At 50.1% G+C, this 20,442-nt stretch overlaps 1 protein-coding gene across 3 annotated transcripts in view; it reads left to right on the top strand.

The window, feature by feature from the left end:
- Positions 1–223: 223 nt before the first annotated feature.
- Positions 224–20,442, top strand: part of TMEM120B (transmembrane protein 120B) — a 62,121-nt gene continuing 41,902 nt past the window's right edge. For all 3 annotated transcript variants that reach the window (XM_051837794.3, XM_051837793.3, XM_089323075.1), the window contains exon 1: positions 224–434. In XM_051837794.3, the coding sequence (XP_051693754.1) occupies positions 366–434 (69 nt within the window). In that variant the 5' untranslated portion in view covers positions 224–365. The remainder of the gene's footprint in view (positions 435–20,442) is intronic.

Here is a 20,442-nt window from a genome sequence, read left to right as displayed (position 1 = left end):
CTGCTGGGGAGCTCGTGGAAGGCGCAGATGCTGCAGGGGCGGAAGTCATCTCCAGGGTGGGCAGCGACCGACACAGCTCAGACCTACAAAACCCGTACCGTGCCCCCATGGGGGGCCGACGGCGCGCGGAGACGACTGCGCACGCGCGGCCCCGCCTCTCGGGCGTGGGGCGGGGCGTGCGCGAGGGCGGGGCGGGGCGGAGCCCCGTGACGGCGCTGCGCGCGTGGCTTCGGCTGCGCAGGAACAGCTGGTGCCTCAGAAGGCGGCCCGCGGGCGCGCGGGCGTGAGGTGCCGGTGGCCGGCCGGGCCACGCTGCGGGAGCAGCCGCCGCCGCCGCAGCCGCCGCCGCGTTGCACCACTGCGCCATGTCCGGGCAGCTGGAGCGCTGCGAGTCCGAGTGGCACGAGCTGGAGGGAGAATTTCAGGAATTGCAGGTAGGGCCGGGCTACCTGGTCTCGCGGGGCAGAGCCTGGTTCTTCCAGCTCCCCCCCACCCGGGGCGTGGGAACCCCAGGGCCCAGGGGCTGCCCCAGGCCAGGCCCTGAGGACTGGTGGTCGGCGTGGACCGGTCGCCTCCCACCCGCCACGCTTCACTTCTTCATCCACGTGGGGCGCCCGCCCAGAGCCCCCCTGCGCCCGCCCTCTCACCCGCTCCGTGCTCCGCGCGCCTTCCGCGCTGCAGAAAGTTGGTCGGTGGTCTCCGAGGGCGCGTTGCTTGCGGGCCTGAGTGGAGGCAGCCTGAGGGGCCCTGGGGGTGCTGGGCTCTGCAGGGCGGGGGTCTCCTTACGCTCCCCTTCCCCCAAGCCTGCCTCTCCGCTGGCGGTGCAGCTCTGCCCTCCCGCTGCCCCGTTTGGGAGTTGTGCTTCGGAGCCGTTCTCCTTGAAGCTCCCGCCCGGCTTTGCTCGCCGCTCGGGCACCCCTGGGGGACCCCGCTTCCTCGCCTCTGGGGGCTCTGGGGTGCTGCGGGCCGGGCCTGGCGTTGAGGTTGACGTCCGTCAGTTCTGACAGTTGAGAAGCTTCCCTGGGTGATGGAGGCTGCTCCCGGCCCTCCCCTTCTGGCCCAGAGCTTTACACGGAATGGGGGTGAGGGCTGACGTCAGAGTAGTCCTTACAGAGAATGACCGGGTCCTGGCCGGAGGCTCGGAGAGGCCTCAAGCTACCTACTCCGGTGGCTTGAGACGGGGCCAGCGGTCTGTGGGCTCTGCTTGCCTGAAATCGCTGTGCTCACCTTCAGCCCACGCCTCCCGTCCTCAGCTGGAGCAGTGACATTTCCTGGCCTTGTAACGCCTCTGCCGCGTTCAGAGCAGGAGAGGCGAGCTGCCCGAGGTGGACACCAGGTTACAGGTCCCAAGAAGACACAGCGGCACTGGGGAGACTGAGCAGCGGGGAGGGGGGAGCTTAGGGCTCTCATCCTTTTCTTGGCTTGTCCAGAGGGCATAGGTTGGAGCCCCCTCCTTTAGGTCCAGGGCTGGGGGGGGGTGGGAGTGCGACCCAGGTCCCAGGGGACCCTTTTGGCTCCACCCCTGTGGAGAAGACCCAGGACCCATGGAAGTTGCTGTGTGGAGCTTCTGTTGGGCGTAATTCTTTCCCCTTGCCCTGCTAAAGACTGGGAGGAGGAGGTGGAGGCACTTGCCGGTTCACAGCTATGCGATTAATGCAGTTAGCAATAATTAGATAGCAAGTCTTGGCAAGCAGAGGCCGCAGAGATGTTTGGTTTGTTGTGTTCCTGCTCGGTGTCCCAGATGCCCAGGTGTGTTGGGCAGAGGAACTTGGAAATAAGTCTGGATGTTGTCCCCTGGTGCATAGCAAGGGTTATAGACGGGCTGGCCGAGTGAAAACCACTGTTGCTCGCTCAGTTCTTTTGAGACGGGATGGACCGGACCCTGCTTCAGGGAGGTGAGACCCTGTTGGCTGCAGGCTTTGGTAGTCAACTGTCGGGGCAGAGGATCGACTCAAACCCAAGTGGCCTCTGGGGCAAAAACACCGTCTTCATCTTCAGTTCACAAACGAGGATACCGAAGCTCAGATGTGCTGAGTTCACACAGCTATTCAGTGGTGATCCTGGGATTAGAACCTAGTTTCCTAAACGCTGGGATGTCCCTGGCTGTCTTCTTGCGTGTGAGAGCTCCGAACTCAAGGCATGAGTCTCTGACAATATGCATATAATAAAGAGGGTGTGTGCTCTGCTCATGTTGCGCAGTTTCAGATAGGAGGCACTTCTTGGGAACAAGGAGGTGACAGCTGGCAGGCAGGTGGGCAGACTGGAACTGGAAATGTTAACACAAAGGACTTTTATTTCCGCTGGAAAATCCCCATCTATCTTAATTTTACCACATCTGCCTTAGAATCTGGGATTCCTGTTTGTGTGTCTCTGATTTTGGGGTGATGTATAATGTCTCTCTCTATTTTTTTTTTTTTTAAGAATTATTTTATTTCTTTGAAAGACAGAGTTACAGAGAGAGACAGAGCCAGAGAGAGAGATAGGTTTTCCATTCTGCTGGTTCACTCCCCAAATGACTGCAATGGCCAGATCTGAGCTGATCCGGAGCCAGGAGCTTCTTCCACGTCACCCACACGGGTGCAGGGGCCCAAGGACCTGGGCCATCTTCTGCTTTCCCAGGCCATAGCAGAGAGCTGAATTGGAAGAGGAGCAGCTGGGACATGAACCAGTGCCCATATGGGTTGGCAGCGCTGCAGGCTGGGGCTTTAAGCCACTGCACCACAGTGCCGGCCCCTTGTCTCTGGGTTTTACCTGTACTTCAGCCACCCCCCACCCCCTTTTAAAATTTTTGAAAACATTTTTTGTTAATTTTACATTTATTTGAAAGAGATTTTTCGAAAGTTTATTTTCATTTGATTTGAAAGAGCGGAAAGAGAGAAAGGAAGAGAGAGAGAGAGAGAGAGAAAGAAAGAAAGAATCTTCCATCTGCTGGGTCACTCCTCAAATGCCTGCAACAGCCAGGGCTGGGCCAGGCCAAACCTAGGAGGCTGGAACTCCATCTGGATAACAGGGACTCAAGTACTTGAGCCGTCCTGTACTATCCCTCAGGGTGTGCATTAGCAGGAAGCTGGATGGGAAGCAGAGCTGGCACTGGAGCCAGACTGATGTGGGATGCCGGCGTGAACTGCTGTACCAGGTGCCCTCCTCATCCTTCCCTTTTATAAATGAGGGAGAGCAGAAACATAATTCTCAGAGCCTGAAGGATCTGGAGGGTCCTTGGAATTCCAGTTCCTTCTCTGCCAAAACAAACACACAAACAAATGCGACTCACTAGGCTAATCCTCCACCTATGGCACCGGCACACCAGGTTCTAGTCCCAGTCGGGGCACTGGATTCTGTCCTGGTCACTCCTCTTCCAGTCCAGCTCTCTGCTGTGGCCTGGGAGTGCAGTGGAGGATGGCCCAGGTACTTGGGCCCTGCACCCGCATGGGAGACCGGGAGAGGCACTTGGCTCCTGGCTTTGGATCAGCGCGGTGCGCTGGCTGCAGTGGCCATTGGGGGGGTGAACCGATGGAAAAGGAAGACCTTTCTCTCTGTCTCTCTCTCTCACTGTCCACTCTGTCAAAAACAAACAAAAAAACCTCAGCATAATCTCTGGAACTTTCTAGAGGAAAGGATCACTTTTCTTTGGACTGTGATTGGTATCTGTCAGAGACTTGCTGGAGTCCATTGGGACTCCATGAAGACTTCGTTGTTGAGTGGCTGTGGTTTTGGTCAGGCTGGTAAATGGAGCATCAGCCTGAGACCAGCTTGTGCTTTGCCCTCTGGCCTGTGGTGTGACCGTGGAAGGTCACTTTACAGACACCGTAGCAGGTGATTTAGTGAGTATTTTGTGATTTACCTCGCTGGAAACCTGCCTGTCCCTCCCAACCTAGGATGAAGGGGGTCCAGAGCAGCTTTCCCCAAGCCTGACCTCAGATGGATGCAGGGGCTTTGGTGGCCATGGTAAAGATTCTGACTTTCTGGAGTTAGAAACGTGCCAGGGGATTCCAATACAATCCCATCAAGGTGGCATGTACCAATGCCATCTCACTAGTCCAAGTGATCAACTTCAGTTCACAGTTGATCACACTGATAGGTCTAAGAGTCAAAGGGATCACACAAACAAGACTAGTGTCTGCTAATACTGACTGATAGAATCAAAAAGGGAGAGAACGATCCAACATGGGAAGCGGGATACACAGCAGACTCATAGAATGGCAGATGTCCTAAATAGCACTCTGGCCTCAGAATCAGCCCTTAAGGCATTTGGATCTGGCTGAAGAGCCAATGAGAGTATTTTAGGCATGGAAAGCCAAGACACTCTGGGGAAAAAAAAAAAAAAAAACCTAAATGAAAGATCTCTGCGAGTGAGATCCCAGTGGAAAGAATTGGGCCATCAAAGGAGGAGGTACCTTTCTCTGAAAGGAGGAGAGAACTTCAACTTTGACTATGACCCTGCCGGAATAAGATCTAAGTCGGAGAACCCAAAAGGCTTCCATAGCCTTGGCAACTCATGACTAGAGCCTAGGGAGATTACGGACACCATAAACAAGAGTGTCAAATTGTTAAGTCAACAACAGGAGTCACTGTGTACTTACTTCTCATGTGGGATCTGTCCTTAATATGTTGTCCAACGTGAAGTAATGCTATAACTAGTACTGAAACAGTGTTTTTACACTTTGTGTTTCTGTGTGGGTGCAAACTGATGAAATCTTTACTTAATATATACTGAATCGATCTTCTGTATATAAAGATAATTAAAAATGAATCTTGATGTGAATGGAATGGGAGAGGGAGCGGGAGATGGGAGGGGTGCCAGTGGGAGGGAAATTATGGGGGGGAAGCCAATGTAATCCATAAACTGTACTTTGGAAATTTATATTTACTAAATAAAAAAAAAAGAGTTGTCAAAAAAAAAAATATTCTGACTTTCCCTGTGAATTAAATGGGCATCCTCTGGCTGCTGTGTGTAGGGCAGACACCGTGGAGGCGGCCTAAGAGCCAGCAGATCCGCATGATTTCATTAGAACCTTTGGATCCCCATTTTACAGAGGTTAAGTGTGTTACTCAAGGTCACGTGCAGATAAGTGCTGGAGCCAGGAGATTTTTTTTTTCTTTTTTTGTTAAGGTTTATCTATTTACTTGAAAGGCAGAGTTATAGAGAGAAAGGGAGAGAGATCTTCATTCACTGCTTCACTCCCCAGATGGTTGCAGTGGCCAGAGCTGGGCTGGTCTGAAGCTAGGAGCCAAGAGCCAGGAGCTTCCTCTGAGACTCCCATGGAGGTACAGGGACCCAACCACTTGGGCCATCTTCTGCTGCTTTCCCAGGAGCATTTACAGGGGACTGGATTGGAAATGGAGTAGCCAGGAGTCCGTATGGGATGTCAGCTTCCCTCCCAGGTGGCAACTTTACCCACTATGCCACAATGCCAGATCCTGGAGCCAGGAGTTGAACCCAGGCTGTTGATTGCAGTCTCTGCTCTTAATCCCTACCCAAGGTAGGTCTGTGCCCTGGGTGTTCTTTTACTGCCTTTTAAATTTTTTTTTATTTTATTAAATTTTATTAATTTTTTAAAAATTTATTTATCTGTAAGGCACAGTGACAGAGACAGAGAAACAGAGAGCTCTTCCATCTACTGGTTAATCCCCCCAAATGCCTGCAACAGCCAGGTTGGGCTAGGTTGAAGCCAGGAGCTTGGAAATTCTTCCAGATTTTCTACATAGGTGGCAGGGACCCAAGTACTTGAGCCATCATCTGCTGTCTTCCCAGGTACATTAGCATGGAAAGATCAGAAGCAGAGCAGGTAGGACTCAGACCTACCTCAGATATGAAATTGCTGATATCCCAAGTGACAGCAGATTAACCTGCTGTGCCACAGTGTCCGCCCCTTGGCTGTTTTTTTTTCCTCTTCCATCATGTGTCACCTTGTTGGCTCTTTATTTAGTCGGGGTCATTTGGAAGCATCACTGGACAGAAAGTCAGGATTCCTGGGTTCTGCTATTGTCTAGAGATAGTAAGTGATGTATAAGTCACGGAGCCAGAATTTGAACCTAGACCTTTTGGGTTCAGATACTTTTGGGGTTCCGAATACAGTGGGCTCAGAAAATGTCCGGAGCCCTTTAGCTCCAGAAGAAAGCTTCTGTGCCTGCTTTGTACTGTGCCATCACACAATGATCCAGACTCGGCCGGCGCCGCGGCTCACTAGGCTAATCCTCCGCCTTGCGGCGCCAGCACACCGGGTTCTAGTCCCGTTCGGGGCGCCGGATTCTGTCCCGGTTGCCCCTCTTTCAGGCCAGCTCTCTGCTGTGGCCAGGGAGTGCAGTGGAGGATGGCCCAAGTGCTTGGGCCCTGCACCCCATGGGAGACCAGGAGAAGCATCTGGCTCCTGGCTTCGGATCGGCGCAGTGCGCCGGCCACGGCAGCCATTGGAGGGTGAACCAATGGCAAAAGGGAAGACCTTTCTCTCTCTCTCTCTCACTGTCCACTCTGCCTGTCAAAAAAATAAATAAAAAATAAATAAAAATTAAAAAAAAACAACAACAATGATCCAGACTCTTAGCTGCACATGACAGAAACCCAGTTCAACTGATTTCAAGCCAACAAGGTGGCTTGGACACTGAAAAGTCCAGTGATAAACAGCTTCAGCAAGGCTGGACCCAAGGGATCAGAAGATGTCTGTCTGCTCTGTGTCAGCTTCATTCTCAGCTCCTCTCTCTCATGCTGTGGCATAGATAGTCACTGGCAGCCTCTGGTTGACATCCACCAGCCTAGCAAACGTCTTGTTCTCCCCTCTCCCTGTAGTTCCAGCAAGAGTCCTGGGACTATTGGTTCAGCTTGGGTCGTGTGATTATCCCTGACTTAAACAATCCCTTGGCCCTGATTGGCCAGGCTTTGGCCATAAGTCTGTTCCAGGAGTGAGATCAGGGCCACTTGTGCTATATGAAATAAGAGCAGGCATTGTGGTGCAGTGAGTTAAGACGCTGCTAGGGGCACCTGCATCCCATATCAGAGTGCATGTTTTTGGTCTCAGCTCCTCCTTGCTTCCATTCCAACTTTCTGCTTGCAAGGAAGTGGGTAATGGCCCAAATACTTGGGTTTCTGCCACTCACATGGGAGACCTGGATTGATTTCCTGGCTCCTGGTTTCAGCTGGCCCAGCCCTGGCTGTTTTGGGCATTTGGAGAGTGAACCAGCAGATGGAAGATGAATCTCTCCTTCTCCCTCTGTTTCATTCTACCTTTCAAATCAATCTAAAAAAAGGAAAAAAATGAGTGGTGGAGGAGTAACCCCATGAAGAAAAATGAAAATATTGGTAGAAAAAACAGAAGGAGGGGTCGACGCTGTAGCAGATTAATGCCCTGGCCTGAAGTGCCGGCATCCCATATGGGCACCAGTTTGAGACCTGGCTGCTCCACTTCCAATCCAGCTCTCTGCTGTGACCTGGGAAAGCAGCAGAAGATGGCTCAAGACCTTGGGCCCCTGCACCTCTGTGGGAGACCTAGAAGCAGCTCTGGGTTTCTGACTTCAGATCAGCACAGCTCTGGCTTTTGTGGCCAATTGGGGAGTGAACCATCGGATAGAAGACCTTTCTCTCTCTCTCTCTCTCTGTGTAACTCTGACTTTCAAATAAATAAATAAATGTTAAAACAAAACAAAACAAAAACAGAAGGATGCTGGCCAGGCCACTTCTGGAGGTTATTAGAGGTTGTCTATGTCTCTGGTTCCCAGATGGTGTGCTGAGGTATCTCTGAGGAGCCACAGCAAGCTCCCTGAGGCATTGTGGGATAATTTAAACTTTCAAGGAAAACACAATGGCATCTGTTAGACATCACTTAGCTGCCCACTTGGTTAACAGGTTCACAGTTGCGCATTAGGTCACAATACATTCTTTTTTCCAAATCATTTATATGAGAAGCAGATAAAGCAAGCTCACTTCTGCTGGTTCACTCCCCAGATGGCCACAATGAACAGGACTGAAGCTGGGAGCTGGGAGCTCAGTCCAGGTCTCCCATGTACATGGCAGGTACCCACTCTCTTGACGCGTAACCGGTGTTTTCCTAGCTCTGCATTAGCAGGAAACAAGTCAGGAGCCAGAGCCAGTAATCAAACCCAGACACTTCAGTGTCAGTCACAGATGTCTTACCTGGCCTCTGACTCACTAAGACAAGTGTCATTCCTCTGCATTCTCTTTGATGGTGTCATATTTTTGTAAAAATGCATGCTGTGTTGCATACTGCTCCTCTCCTAACCCCTTCACAGCTGGGGAATCTGAGGCACAGAGAGATTACATAACTCTGGATTTGAACTCAGGGCAGCCTGACTGCGGAAGCTCACCCCTTCACTGTTTCGTGTCCTGTCTCCAACTGCCCGACAGTCAGGCATGCACCCCCACATTCTGGCGCATGACTCAGAATCTTTACCCATGCACAATCGGTACATTGTAGGTGAAGTCAACTTCCCATCCCTGGTCATGTTTCTATGGTGATGAGTCCTACTATAGTCAGCATCCCCAAAGCTATTTGGAGGAGATTTCTTAGAAAGAGAGCTATATGCGCACAACCCCTGGAGCATGTAGCACTGCCGAGAGGCATGTCAGTGTCGTGGTCCTGGCAACCCCTGATGTTCCTGGGCCAGACCCTTGTCTGTAAATGCTATGAGATTTTGAGATTTATTCACTTATTTGAAAAGCAGGGTTAGAGACAGACAGACAGACAGGGAGAGATCTGTCTACTGTTTCACTCTCCAAATGGCCAAACAGCCAGGGCTGGTCCAGGCTGAAGCTGGGAGTCTGGAACTCCATCTGGATCTCCCACATGGTGGCAGGAACCCACGTACTTGAGCCATCTTCTGCTGCTTTCCCAGGTATATTAGCAGGGAGCTGGATAGGAAGTAGAGCAGCTGGGACCTGAACTGCCAGCTGGGATGCCAGTGTCACAAGTGGAGGCTTGCTGGGACTCGAACCGGTGCTCATATGTGGTGCTGGGATTGGAGGCGGTGGCTTAACCCACTGTGTGTCTGGGAATCTGCGCCAAGTGTGACTCCTGCGGTTTGACTGCCCAGTTTTGGGTCTTATGACTCAGCCACCTGTGTTAAGAAACATCTCCAGATGTTTCACAGCCATGCTGGGACCTTGAGTCATTAACCTCATCTTCCCACTGGGACAGAGCTGGGCCTCAGAGGACAGGACAGGTGGCAGAGACCTGGGAGTCCTCCAGTGAAACTCGCTTGTTTGTGTCTCCTGCCCAGGAGGGTGGTGATTAGACACTCGGGGAGGGCACTGGGGCAGCCGAGCTCACAGGGCTGACAATAGTGCTCCCCGTCCCCCTTTGGTTTAGCCTACTGGAATCCATTCTACATTTTGATAAGTAACAAATATCCATCCACATAGTCAAAAATTCAAAAGCCATCCTGATCTAATCATCAACCATTGTACGTGTCTGTGAAATTATTGTACTGACTCCATAAATATGTATGAATGTTACATGCCAGTCTGCAATTTTTTTTTTTTTTTTTTGACAGGCAGAGTGGACAGTGAGAGAGAGAGACAGAGAGAAAGGTCTTCCTTTGCCGTTGGTTCACCCTCCAATGGCCGCCGTGGCCGGCGCGCTGCGGCCGGTGCACCGCGCTGATCCGATGGCAGGAGCCAGGAGCCAGGTGCTTTTCCTGGTCTCCCATGGGGTGCAGGGCCCAAGCACCTGGGCCATCCTCCACTGCACTCCCTGGCCACAGCAGAGAGCTGGCCTGGAAGAGGGGCAACCGGGACAGAATCCGGCGCCCCGACCGGGACTAGAACCCGGTGTGCCGGCGCCGCTAGGCGGAGGATTAGCCTAGTGAGCCACGGCGCCGGCCTATTTATTTTCTTAAAGAGTTATTTATTTGGGGCTAGCATTGTGGCCCAATGCATTAAGCTGCTGCCTACAATGCTGGCATCCCATATGAACTCTGGTTTGAGTCCCAGCTGTTCCACTTCTGATCCAGCTCCGGTGGCCCAAGTGCTTGGACCCCTGTGGGAGACCTGGATAAAGCTCCTAGCTTCAACCTGGTCCAGCCTGGGCTGTTGAAGTCATTTGGGAAGTTAATCGGTAGAGGGAAGATCTGTCTTTCTGTTACTATGTCTTTCAAATAAATACATTTTAAAAATATTTATTATTTATTATTTATTTGAAAGGCAGAGTGACAGGGAGAGACAGAGATCTTCCATCTGCTGATTCACTCCCCAAATGGCCACAATGACCAGGTCTGGGCCAGGCTTCATCCTGGAACTCTATCCAGGTCTCAAATGTGTTTGGCAGGGATCCAAACACTTGGGCCGTCTTCCACTGCATTTTGGAAGCATTAACAAGGAGCTGGACTAGAAGCAGAACTGCTGGGACTGGCCTTCTAATACAGGGTGCCACCTTGATTACAGGAGACAGCTTGATCCACTGTGCCACAATGCTAGCCCTAATTTATAATAAAAAATTTTTATATATTTTCATCTACTTGAAAAAGTGATACACACACACACACACACACACGTAGACCTTCCATTCACTGGTTCACTGCCCAAATGCCTGTGATAGCCAGGGCTGGGCCAGGTCAAGTTCAGGAGCCAGGAACTCTGTTGGGGTTACCTATGTATGTGGCAGGGGCCCACATGCTTGAACCATCGTCTGCTGCCTCCCAGAATGTGCATTGGCAGGAAGCTGGATTGGAAATGCAGTAGCTGGGACTCAAACCAATACGGAGTGTGGGCATCCCAAGTGGCCGCTCAACCCGCTGTGCCACAATGCCCACCTCTTATGTGCAAATTTAAAAAGTTGATATAAGTGAGCCGGCGCCGCGGCTCAATAGGCTAATCCTCCGCCTTGCGGCGCCGGCACACCGGGTTCTAGTCCCGGTCAGGGCTCCGGATTCTGTCCCGGTTGCCCCTCTTCCAGGCCAGCTCTCTGCTGTGGCCAGGGAGTGTAGTGGAGGATGGCCCAAGTGCTTGGGCCCTGCACCCCATGGGAGACCAGGAGAAGCACCTGGCTCCTGGCTTTGGATCAGTGCGGTGCGCTGGCCGCAGCGTGCCGGCCGTGGCGGCCATTGGAGGGTGAACCAATGGCAAAGGAAGACCTTTCTCTCTCTCTCTCTCACTGTCCACTCTGCCTGTAAAAAAAAAAAAAAAAAAAAAAAAGTTGATATAAGTGTATAAACTGAAGAAATTATTATAAAAATATACTGAACAGTGGTTGAGAAGCTAGCTACTTGGGACACTGCATCCTATATTAGAGTGGATTTGAATCTGGCTCTGGTCCCAATTTCCACTTCTTCCTGATGCAGACCCTGGGGGGCAGTGGTGATGACTCAAATAACTGGGTTCCTGTCACTCACATGGGAGGCCTGGATTGAGTTCCTGGCTCCCAGCTTTGGTCCCAGTCCAGCCCGGGCCAATGTGGCCATTTGGGGAGTGAACAAGTGGCTAGGAGCTCTCTCTTTTTCTGCCTATAAAAAAAATGAAAATAATTTTCATAAGACTTAAAATAGACATGTAAAATGTTGATAACACTTGTTTGTAACAACTAAAAACAGGAAACCTCAATCTGTCAGAAGGATGCTCAGGGCAGGCAAAGTTTGAATGGTTACATGGATTAACTGAAGTGACATGTATCAACTTCTAGCAGACAGTTACAGAGAAGTGTGTGCACATACCCTCCAAAGTTAAAGACTTTGGAAACAATTGCTGTGTGTTGCCAAATGTTACCTGTGTATATAGTGCAAGTGCAAAGGCTAGCAAGGGTTGGTAGGGCCAAGGTTAGTGTAGCAGAGCCCTGGCCAGAAGCACATGGCTCTTTCAACAGGGTTTTGCTGGAAAGGAGGTGATTTAGAGGGGTGGGCAGTTTAAAGGAGAGGCCCCTGGAGTTGGCCACGCTGGGGAATGTTACTAGACCTGATGCCTTTGGGGGTGGCAGGACAGTCACCTGAACTTGGCTCAAGCGTGAAGCTGTAGAAGAGGAGTTGCAGGCAGGGTCTGGAGCATTTAGCGGAGAAGCTGGAGCAACAGATGTCCCAGCCTTTCTCCTCCTGCTCTTGAGTCTTTGACTGCCTAGAGTCTCAGTTAACCAGTCCAACTAGTGGGCAAAGCAAAGGAGGCCAGGAGCTGCAATCCATGGGGTCAGCCCGCCAGGGCACTGAGAATTGATCTGGGGGTGTGTGTGTGGGGTGTGGAAATAAGTAGCCTAAGGATTCTCCTCCTTAAGGCAGTAGATGGGAATAGTGTTGGGAAGACACCTGGGGCCTTTCAACTCCATGTGCATTGTTGGTTCCTAAACTGAGTGTGAGAAGGCAGGTGTTAATGAAATGGTTTTCTGAATATTTTTGGTATGCCTGAAATATTTCAGGCCGTAAACTAAAACATAATGCAGCGGGACTAAAAGGATTATAAAGAAAACAGCCATATAGTTTCAGTGTTTCCATGATTGGGGCTGTACAGAATCTAGTAGTGTATTGTGATTACCTTTTTTTTTTTTTTTTAAAGATTCATTTCATTTATTCAAAAGTCAGAGTTACAGAGAAAGAGGGAGAGACAGAGAGAGAGGTCTTCTGTCCGCTGGTTCACCCCTTAAATAGCCACAACAGCCGGGGCTGGGTTAGGCTGCAGCCAGGAGCCTGGAGTTTCTTGCAGGTCTCCCATGTGTGCTCTGGGGCCTAAGGACCTTGGCCATCCTCTGCTGCCCTCCTAGGCACATTAGCAGCAAGCAAGCTAGGTTGGAAGTGGAGCATCCAGGACTCAAACCGGTGCCCATATGGGATTTTGGCATCTCAGGCAGCAGCTTTACCTGCCATGCCACAGCCTTGGCCCCCATGATTGTCCTTTTGCTCCTGGAAAAATAAGTGTCAGCATTTGATTCATCACTGTTTTCCTTATACTTAGCCTATTTTCCCCCCAAAAGGTTCCTCTAGTATTCTATCGTGTGTGTGTGTGTGTGTTTATGTGTGTGTGCGCACACACCTGTGCATCTTGAACTAGTTGGGAGACTGGCACTTGAGTGGTACTGCAGAGCTGAGTCCTTTCTCCACAGCTCCCTGTCACTTTGGTGCCTCCAGCTCTCTAGGTTATTTTGGGAGGTAGCGACTTGATGTGGGAGTTAGTCAGGTTTAATAAGCTGGTGTTCCCTGCACTGTCTCACTCCTAGTTTGTGGTGTCTCCCATGTTCTAATCTACTGCCACCATTAGAAATAGAACAGTTTTGCACATTCTTTAAAGTTAGAAATGTACCATACCACCCAGCAAGTCTGTTCCTAAGAATCTGCCCAACAGAAATGAATGTTGGTGGGGCTGGCATTATGGTGTAGCGCATGAGGCCACTGCCTGCCATGCCAGCATCCCATATGAGCATGAACTTGTGTCTTGGCTATTCCACTTCTGATTCAGTTCTCTGCTGATGGCCTGGGAAAAGCAGCAGAAGATGGCTCAAATGTTTGGGACCCTGCTACCCATGTGGGAGACTTGGAAGAAACCCCTGGCTTGGGGCTGGTGCTGTGGCATAGCAGGTAAAGCCGCTGTCTGCAGTGCCAGCATCCCATATGGGCACTGGTTTGAGTCCCAGCTGCTCCACTTCTGATCTAGCTCTTTGCTATGGCCTGGGAAGACAGTGGAAGATGGCCCAAGTCCCTGGGCCCCTGCACCCATATAGGAGACCCAGAATAAGCTCCTGGCTTCGGATTGGCTTAGCTCTGACTGTTGTGGCCATTTGGGGAGTGAACCAATGGATGGAAGACCTCTCTGTCTCTCTAACTCTGCCTTTCAAAAATATATGAAAGGAAACCCCTGGCTCCTGGCTCCTGGCTTCAGCTTGCCTCAGCCCTGGACATTGTGGCTATCTAGGGAGAGAACCAATGGATGAGGATCTCTCTCTCTGTCTTTTCCTCTCTCTATCTGTAACTCTGCCTTATAAATAAATAAATAAATAAATAAATAAATAAATAAATCTTATTTGAAAGGCAGGAGACACAGAGGGAGAGAGAGGGAGGGAGGAAGAGAGAGAGAGAGATATCATCAATCCACTGATTGACTCCCCAAATGGCCACAATGGCCAGGGCTGGACCAAGCCAAACCCAGGAGCCAGGAGCTTCTACTGGGTCTCCTGCCTGGGCACAGGGGCCCAAATGCTTGGGGCATCTTCTACTGCATTCTCAGGCACATTAACAGGGAGCTGGATGGGAAATGGAGCAGCCAGGATGTGAACCAGGACCCATATGAGATGCCGGCACTGTAGGTGGAGGCTTATCCCTCTATACCATAGTGCTGGCCCTATAAATAAATCATTTAAAAAATTTTTTTTTAAAAAGATTTATTTATTTATTTGAAAGAGTTACAAAGAGAGGAGAGTCACACACACACACACACACACACACACACACTTTCATCTGCTGGTTTATTCCCCAGTTGGCTGCAATGGCTGGAGCTGTGCTGATCTGAAGCTAGGAGCTTCTTCTGGGTCTCCCACACAGGTGCAGGGGCCCAAGCACTTGGACCATCTTCTACTGCTTTCCCAGGCCATAGCAGAGAGCTGGATCAGAAGTGGAGCAGCCAGGACTCGAACCGGTGCCCATATGCCATATGGGATGCTGGCACTGCAGGTGACAGCTTTACCCACTACGCCACAGCACAGGCCCCCACAAATAAATCTTAAAGGAATGTTGGTGTCTGAACCACGACTTGCATAGGAATGTTCCTAGCTGTATTACCCACTGTCATTGACCTATGGAAGCAACCCAAATATCCAGCAACCTGGATACCTGTACCACACGTTTAAAAAAGATATCTTTATTTAGAGGCAGAGTTACAGATAGAGATGGAATGACAAAGAGAGGAAGAGATGTTCCATCCATTCTAACAGATTTGTTATGGATCATTACTCCAAAAATGGCTGTAATGTCTGGGGCTGGACCAGGCTGAACCCAGGAGCTTGGTACTTCATCTGGGTCTCCTACAAGGGTGGCAGGGGCCTAAACACTTGGGCTGTCTTCTGGTGCTTTCCCAGGCATGTTAACAGGGAGCTGGATCGGAAATGGAGCAGCTGGGATGTGAGCTAGCTGCTCATATGGGATGCCAGCATTGCAGGTTGCAGCTTAACCCACTGCACCACAATGCCAGCCCTATATACCACATTTGTATTGCAACAAAAAAGATATTGATACATGTTACAAAAAAGAGAAACCTCAAAAACAGTATGCTAAATCAAAAAAGGCTGACACAAAGACCACCATTTATATGAAATAGCCAGAAGTGAAAATCTGTAGATACAGAAAGCAGATAAGTCATCGCCTGGTGCTCAGAAGAGGAAATGGGAGGTGACTGCTGATTTACACCAGGAATCTTATGGAATAATGGAATGTTCTAGATGGGGTGATGGTTGTATAACTTGGAAGGTGTATAAGGATCACTGAATTGGGGTGAGCTTTTGGCGCCGTGGTTAAGACACTGTAATGTCTGCATTCCACATCAGAGTGCCTGATTTTGAGTTTGAGCTCTGCTTCTGATCCTGCTTCCTGCTGGCGTGTACCCTGGGAAGCAGCAGGTGATGGATCAAGTACTTGGGCTTCTGCCGTTCATGTGGGAGACCTGGGTTAGTTTCTGGGTTTTGGCCTGGCCTAACCCTGGCTATGGTAGCCATCTGGGGAGTGAACCAGCAGATGTAAGATCTGTTTCTCTCTCTATGCCTTTCATATAAAATTAAAATAAATAAAAATTTAAACAAATTCCTGAATTGTACACTCAAAGTGTGTGAATTTTATGGTGTATAAATTACATGTGAATAAAATTGTTAAAGTTGTTTAGGGCCATAATTTGGTAGAAACATACCTGGTGTGTGTATTCAAATATCTGCATTTTGAGGTGCCTGTTTAATTACCAGCTTGATGAAGGAGTCATTCAACCAGGTTCCAAGCCCTTGGTTTTCACAGCTTTCAAATGATGCAGCCCTGGGGAAGCACTTGGGGGTAATGAGGCCAAGGCTCAGGGCTTCTCTCTCTCTTTTTTTTAGAAGCTGTTTTTTTGTTTGTTTGTTTGTTTGTTTTTGCTTAAAGATTTATTTTTGAGGGCTGGCGCTATGGTATAATAGGTAAAGCCACCGCCTGCAGTGCCGGCATCCCACATGGGCACTGGTTCAAGTCCTAGATGGTCCACTTCCGATCCAGCTCTCTGCTAATGGCTTGGGAAAGCAGTGGAAGATGGTCCAAGTGCTGGGGTCCCTGCACCCACGTGGGAGATCCAGAAGAACTTTCTGGCTCCTGGCTTCAGGTTGGCCCAGCTCCGGCCATTGTGGCCATTTGGGAGTGAACCAGCAGATGGAAGAACTTTCTCTCTGTCTCTCCCTCTCTCTGTCTGTAACTCTACCTCTCAAATAAATACAAAAGATTAAATAAAACCGGTCTTCCATCTGTTGGTTTGCTCCCCAAATAGCTACAATGGCCAGGGCTGGGCCAAGCTGAAGGCAAGCGCCTGGAACTCCATCCTGGTCTTAAGACCTGGGCAGGTTTCTGCTGCTTTCCCAGGGAGCTGGATTGGAAATAGAGCGACTGGGACTCGAACCTCTGCTCATATGGGATGCTAGTGTCCCAGGTGGCAGTTCAATCCACCACACCACAACTCCAGCCCCTGGTTTTGTTTTAAGTGCTTTTTTCCTTTTTTTGGTGTGTGCTTATTTTCATGGCTTACTGTCATCCAGTGTGTTCACTTTGCCCAGGACACTTGTGTTCCTGCGGACGCTCTCTCTGGAGAGAAGGTGCTCGACTGAGACGGCAAAGCAGGAGGACACACGTCTGTCCTGAGCTTGCTCGTGTGACTGGAGGTCGGAAGTACCCTGCCTTCAGGTGGAGGTGGCTGAAGGTCGGCCGGCACCTCCTTCCCAACTCTGCGTTCCTCATTTGGGTTCATTCTCAGACATGGTCTCCCCTCACATTGGCACGCCAGGCCCCTTAGCTCTGGGCTCCTGTGTTGCTACCTTCAAACTAGGAGGAAAAGTTAGTGTTTTTCAGCTTTCATAAAAGCCCACCACTGAGTCTCCTTGGTCCTGCATGCCCATCAGCTGGGGCAGGGGCCAGTGCTCCGAGCAGCCTGGCCTGGGCTGTATGCCCTTCCCCCAAGCCTTGGGTCTCATGAACCACGTGTGGGGAGGGGTTCTCCAGGGACACTGTGGGGATCTTAAAGTGAGGACAGTAGCCACCTGGTTGGCAAAAAGCAGAAGGCTGGTTCTATTCAAGGCCATGGTTTCTTGGATGAAGCCTCAGTTGTCTCATCCTCAAAGCACAGGTGCAACCGAGGGCCTCTGTGTGGTGAGATGACAGGGACTGTATCCACCCCACCTGCCAGAAACACCCCCTTGGACAGCTATTTTGAAAAGTGCAGGGGCCGGCGCCATGGTGTAGCGGGTTAGGCCACTGCCTGCAGTGCCAGTATCCCATATGGGCACTGGTTCAAGTTCTGGCTGTTCCACCTCCAATCCAGCGCTCTGCTATGGCCTGGGAAAGCATGGAGGATGGCCCAAGTGCTTGGGCCTCTGAACCCACATGGGAGACCCAGGGGAAGCTCCTGGCTCCTGGAGGATTGGCGCAGCTCTGGCCATTGTGGCCATCTGGGGAGTGAACCAGCAGATGGAAGACCTGTCTCTTTCTCCTTGCCTCTTTTCTCTCTCTAACTCTGACTTTCTAATAAGTAAATGATTTTTTTTTTTTTTAAAGAAAGATGCAGCTGCTGTGGGAAACAGCATGGCAGTTCCTCACAAAGTTTTGCCTGGAGGGCTGGTACTATGGTACAGCAGATTAAACCACCGCTTCTGTCCCCTATCAGAATACCCATTCACATCCCGGCTGCTCCTGCTTCTGATCCAGCTCCTTGCTAATGCTAATATGCCTGGGAAGGCAGCAGAAAATGGCCCAAGTGCTTGGGCTCCTGCCCTCCATGTGGGAGACCAAAGTGGAGTTCCCGGCTATTCATGTGGGCCTGTCCCAGCCCTGGCTATTGCGGTCATTTGGGGAGTGAACTAGCGGATGGAAGAGCTGTCTTTCTGTGTCTCTGCCTCTCTCTCTCTCTCTCTCTCTCTCTGCTACTCTGCCTTTTGAAGAAATGAAAATAAAAGAAATTTTAAATATTTTATGTATTTATTTGAGAGGTAGAATTACAGAGAGAAAGACAGAGAGGTCTTCCATCTGCTGGTTCACTCCCCAGATGGCCACAATGGCTGGAGCTGGGCTGATCTAAAGTCAGGAGCCATGAGCCGGAGCTTCTTCCAGGTCTCCCACATGGTTTCAGGGGCCCAAGCACTTGGGCTATCTTCTACTACTTTCTCAGGCCATAAGCAGAGAGCTGGGTTGAAAGAGGAGCAGTCGGGACATGAACCAGTGCCCATATGGGATGCTGACACTGTAGGTAGAAGCTTAGCCTACTACGCCACAGTGCTGGCCCCAAAAATGAAACTTTAAAAGATAACCCAGACCCCCAAGTGTGGCACAACAGATTAAGCCATTACCTGCAGCACTAGCATCCCATAGGAGTGCTGGTTCAAATCCCAGCTGCTCCACTTCTGATCCAGCTCCCTATTAATGTGCTTGGGAAAGCAGCAGAAGATGGCCCAAGTGTGTAGACCCCTGTACCCACGTAGGGGATGCAGATGAAGTTCCTGTTTTCAGCCTGGTTGTTGTGGTCATTTGGTGAGTGAACCAGTGGATGGAAGACATCCTTCTCTCTGTAACTTAGCCTTTCAAAAAAATAAATAATATATTTTATTTAATTAATTAATTTATTTTTTAAGATTTATTTTATTTATTTGAAAGACAGAATTACAGAGAGCTAGAGACAGTGAGAAAGAGAGAGAGAGAAGTCTTCCATCCACTGCCTCACTCCCCAAATGGCTGCAACAGCCGGAGCCAAGCCAATCCAAAGCCAGGAGCCAGGAGCCTCCTCCAGGTCTACCACATGGGTGCAAGTGCCAAGGGCTTGGGCCATCCTCTGCTACCTTCCCAGGCACACCAACAGGGAGCTGGATCAGAAGAGGAGTAACCGGGACTGGAACCAGCATCCATGTGGGATGCCGGCACTGCTGGCCTGGGCCTCAATGCGCCGTGCCACAGTACCAGCCCCAAATAATATATTTTAAAAAATAAAAGTAAAAAAGGAAAGAAACTCTAGTGCTGCTTTTTTAAAATCTTTTTTTTATTTTTTAAGATTTAAAAGCAAGATTTATTCAAATCAAAGACCTCCAACCAGAGAGGCATGGAGGGGGGCTTCCAAGGGAGGAAAAACCCAAAGGGGCTGGTAGTAGTCAGGTTTTTAGGTACAGTTTTGGGGAAGAAACAACTGTCAATCGATAAGGTGGGTACAGACCTAACGAAAGACCTGCTTTATAATCCTTTATCCTGTCTGGCTTGTTCATGATAAAAGAGCAAGGTATCCCAAGGGCAGGATACCTAATTTGTTTTGCAGTGAACTGGGAGCTCAGAAGGGTGACCCAGTGCTTTAAAATAAAAGATTACACCTGGAATTACCATGTGGCCCAGCAGTTCTACTTCTGAGTATATGCCTAAAAGGATGGAAAGCAGCATTTCAAAAAAATATTTATACACCCATGCTTATAACAGCCTGATTTGCAAAAGGTGGCAGCAACCCAGGGTGTGCTTGAGCCATACAATGGATTATTATTCAGCTTTCAAAAGGAAGGCAATGCTGACACCTGCTCCAACACAGATGCAGCCTGAACATGTTAAGTAATAAGCCAATCACAAAAGGACACACATGGTATGGTTCCCTTATTTGGCATATTAAGAGTCAGAGAGACAGAAAGGAGAGGGGGGTGCTTGGGGTGTGGGAGCGAGAGATAGTTACTGTTTGAGGGGTTTGTGGTTTTAGTTTGGGGAGATGAGAGCTCTGGAGACAGATGGTGGAGATGGTTGTACAACATCATGGCCGTGCTTAATGCTACCACAGTGTTCTGAGCAGCCTGGCCTGGGCTTTATGCCCTTCTCCAGAGCCTTTAAAGTGTGACTGTTATCACAGTAAAAAATGAGAGAGAGAGAGAGTATCCCAGAACTGAATCCATGACCTTTCCTACTTCTTGTGAAACTGGCACAAAGGTGGGACCAAGCACAAGTGGGTTTGGGTGAGGAGAGCCCTGGCCGGGAGGATGTGTTATACTGAGGTCCACCCCACCTTGTCCCCATCATGGCTGGCACATCCTGAGCCTGCAGCCAAGGCAGTGAGAGACCAGGAGTGTGGTCCCCATATTGGTGGTCCCCTGAGAAGCAGCTGTAGTCAGTGGCAGAGCAAGAGATAAATGTAGGAGCGGGAATGACCCCATAGAACAGGGTAAAATTATGGGAAGTTTCATGGTCATCCCATACTTCCCCAGTCTGATGCTTCGAGCAGAAAATATTACTGGTGGAACATGAGAAAAGTGCCTGGGAAAAGTTAAGTATTGACGGTCTGGAGTGTTGGTGAGG

The sequence above is a fragment of the Oryctolagus cuniculus genome, chromosome 21 (assembly GCF_051225735.1).
Source record: "Oryctolagus cuniculus isolate XC-2025 breed Fujian yellow rabbit chromosome 21, ASM5122573v1, whole genome shotgun sequence".
NCBI lineage: Eukaryota > Metazoa > Chordata > Mammalia > Lagomorpha > Leporidae > Oryctolagus > Oryctolagus cuniculus.
This window is presented reverse-complemented; position numbering and strand designations above follow the sequence as displayed.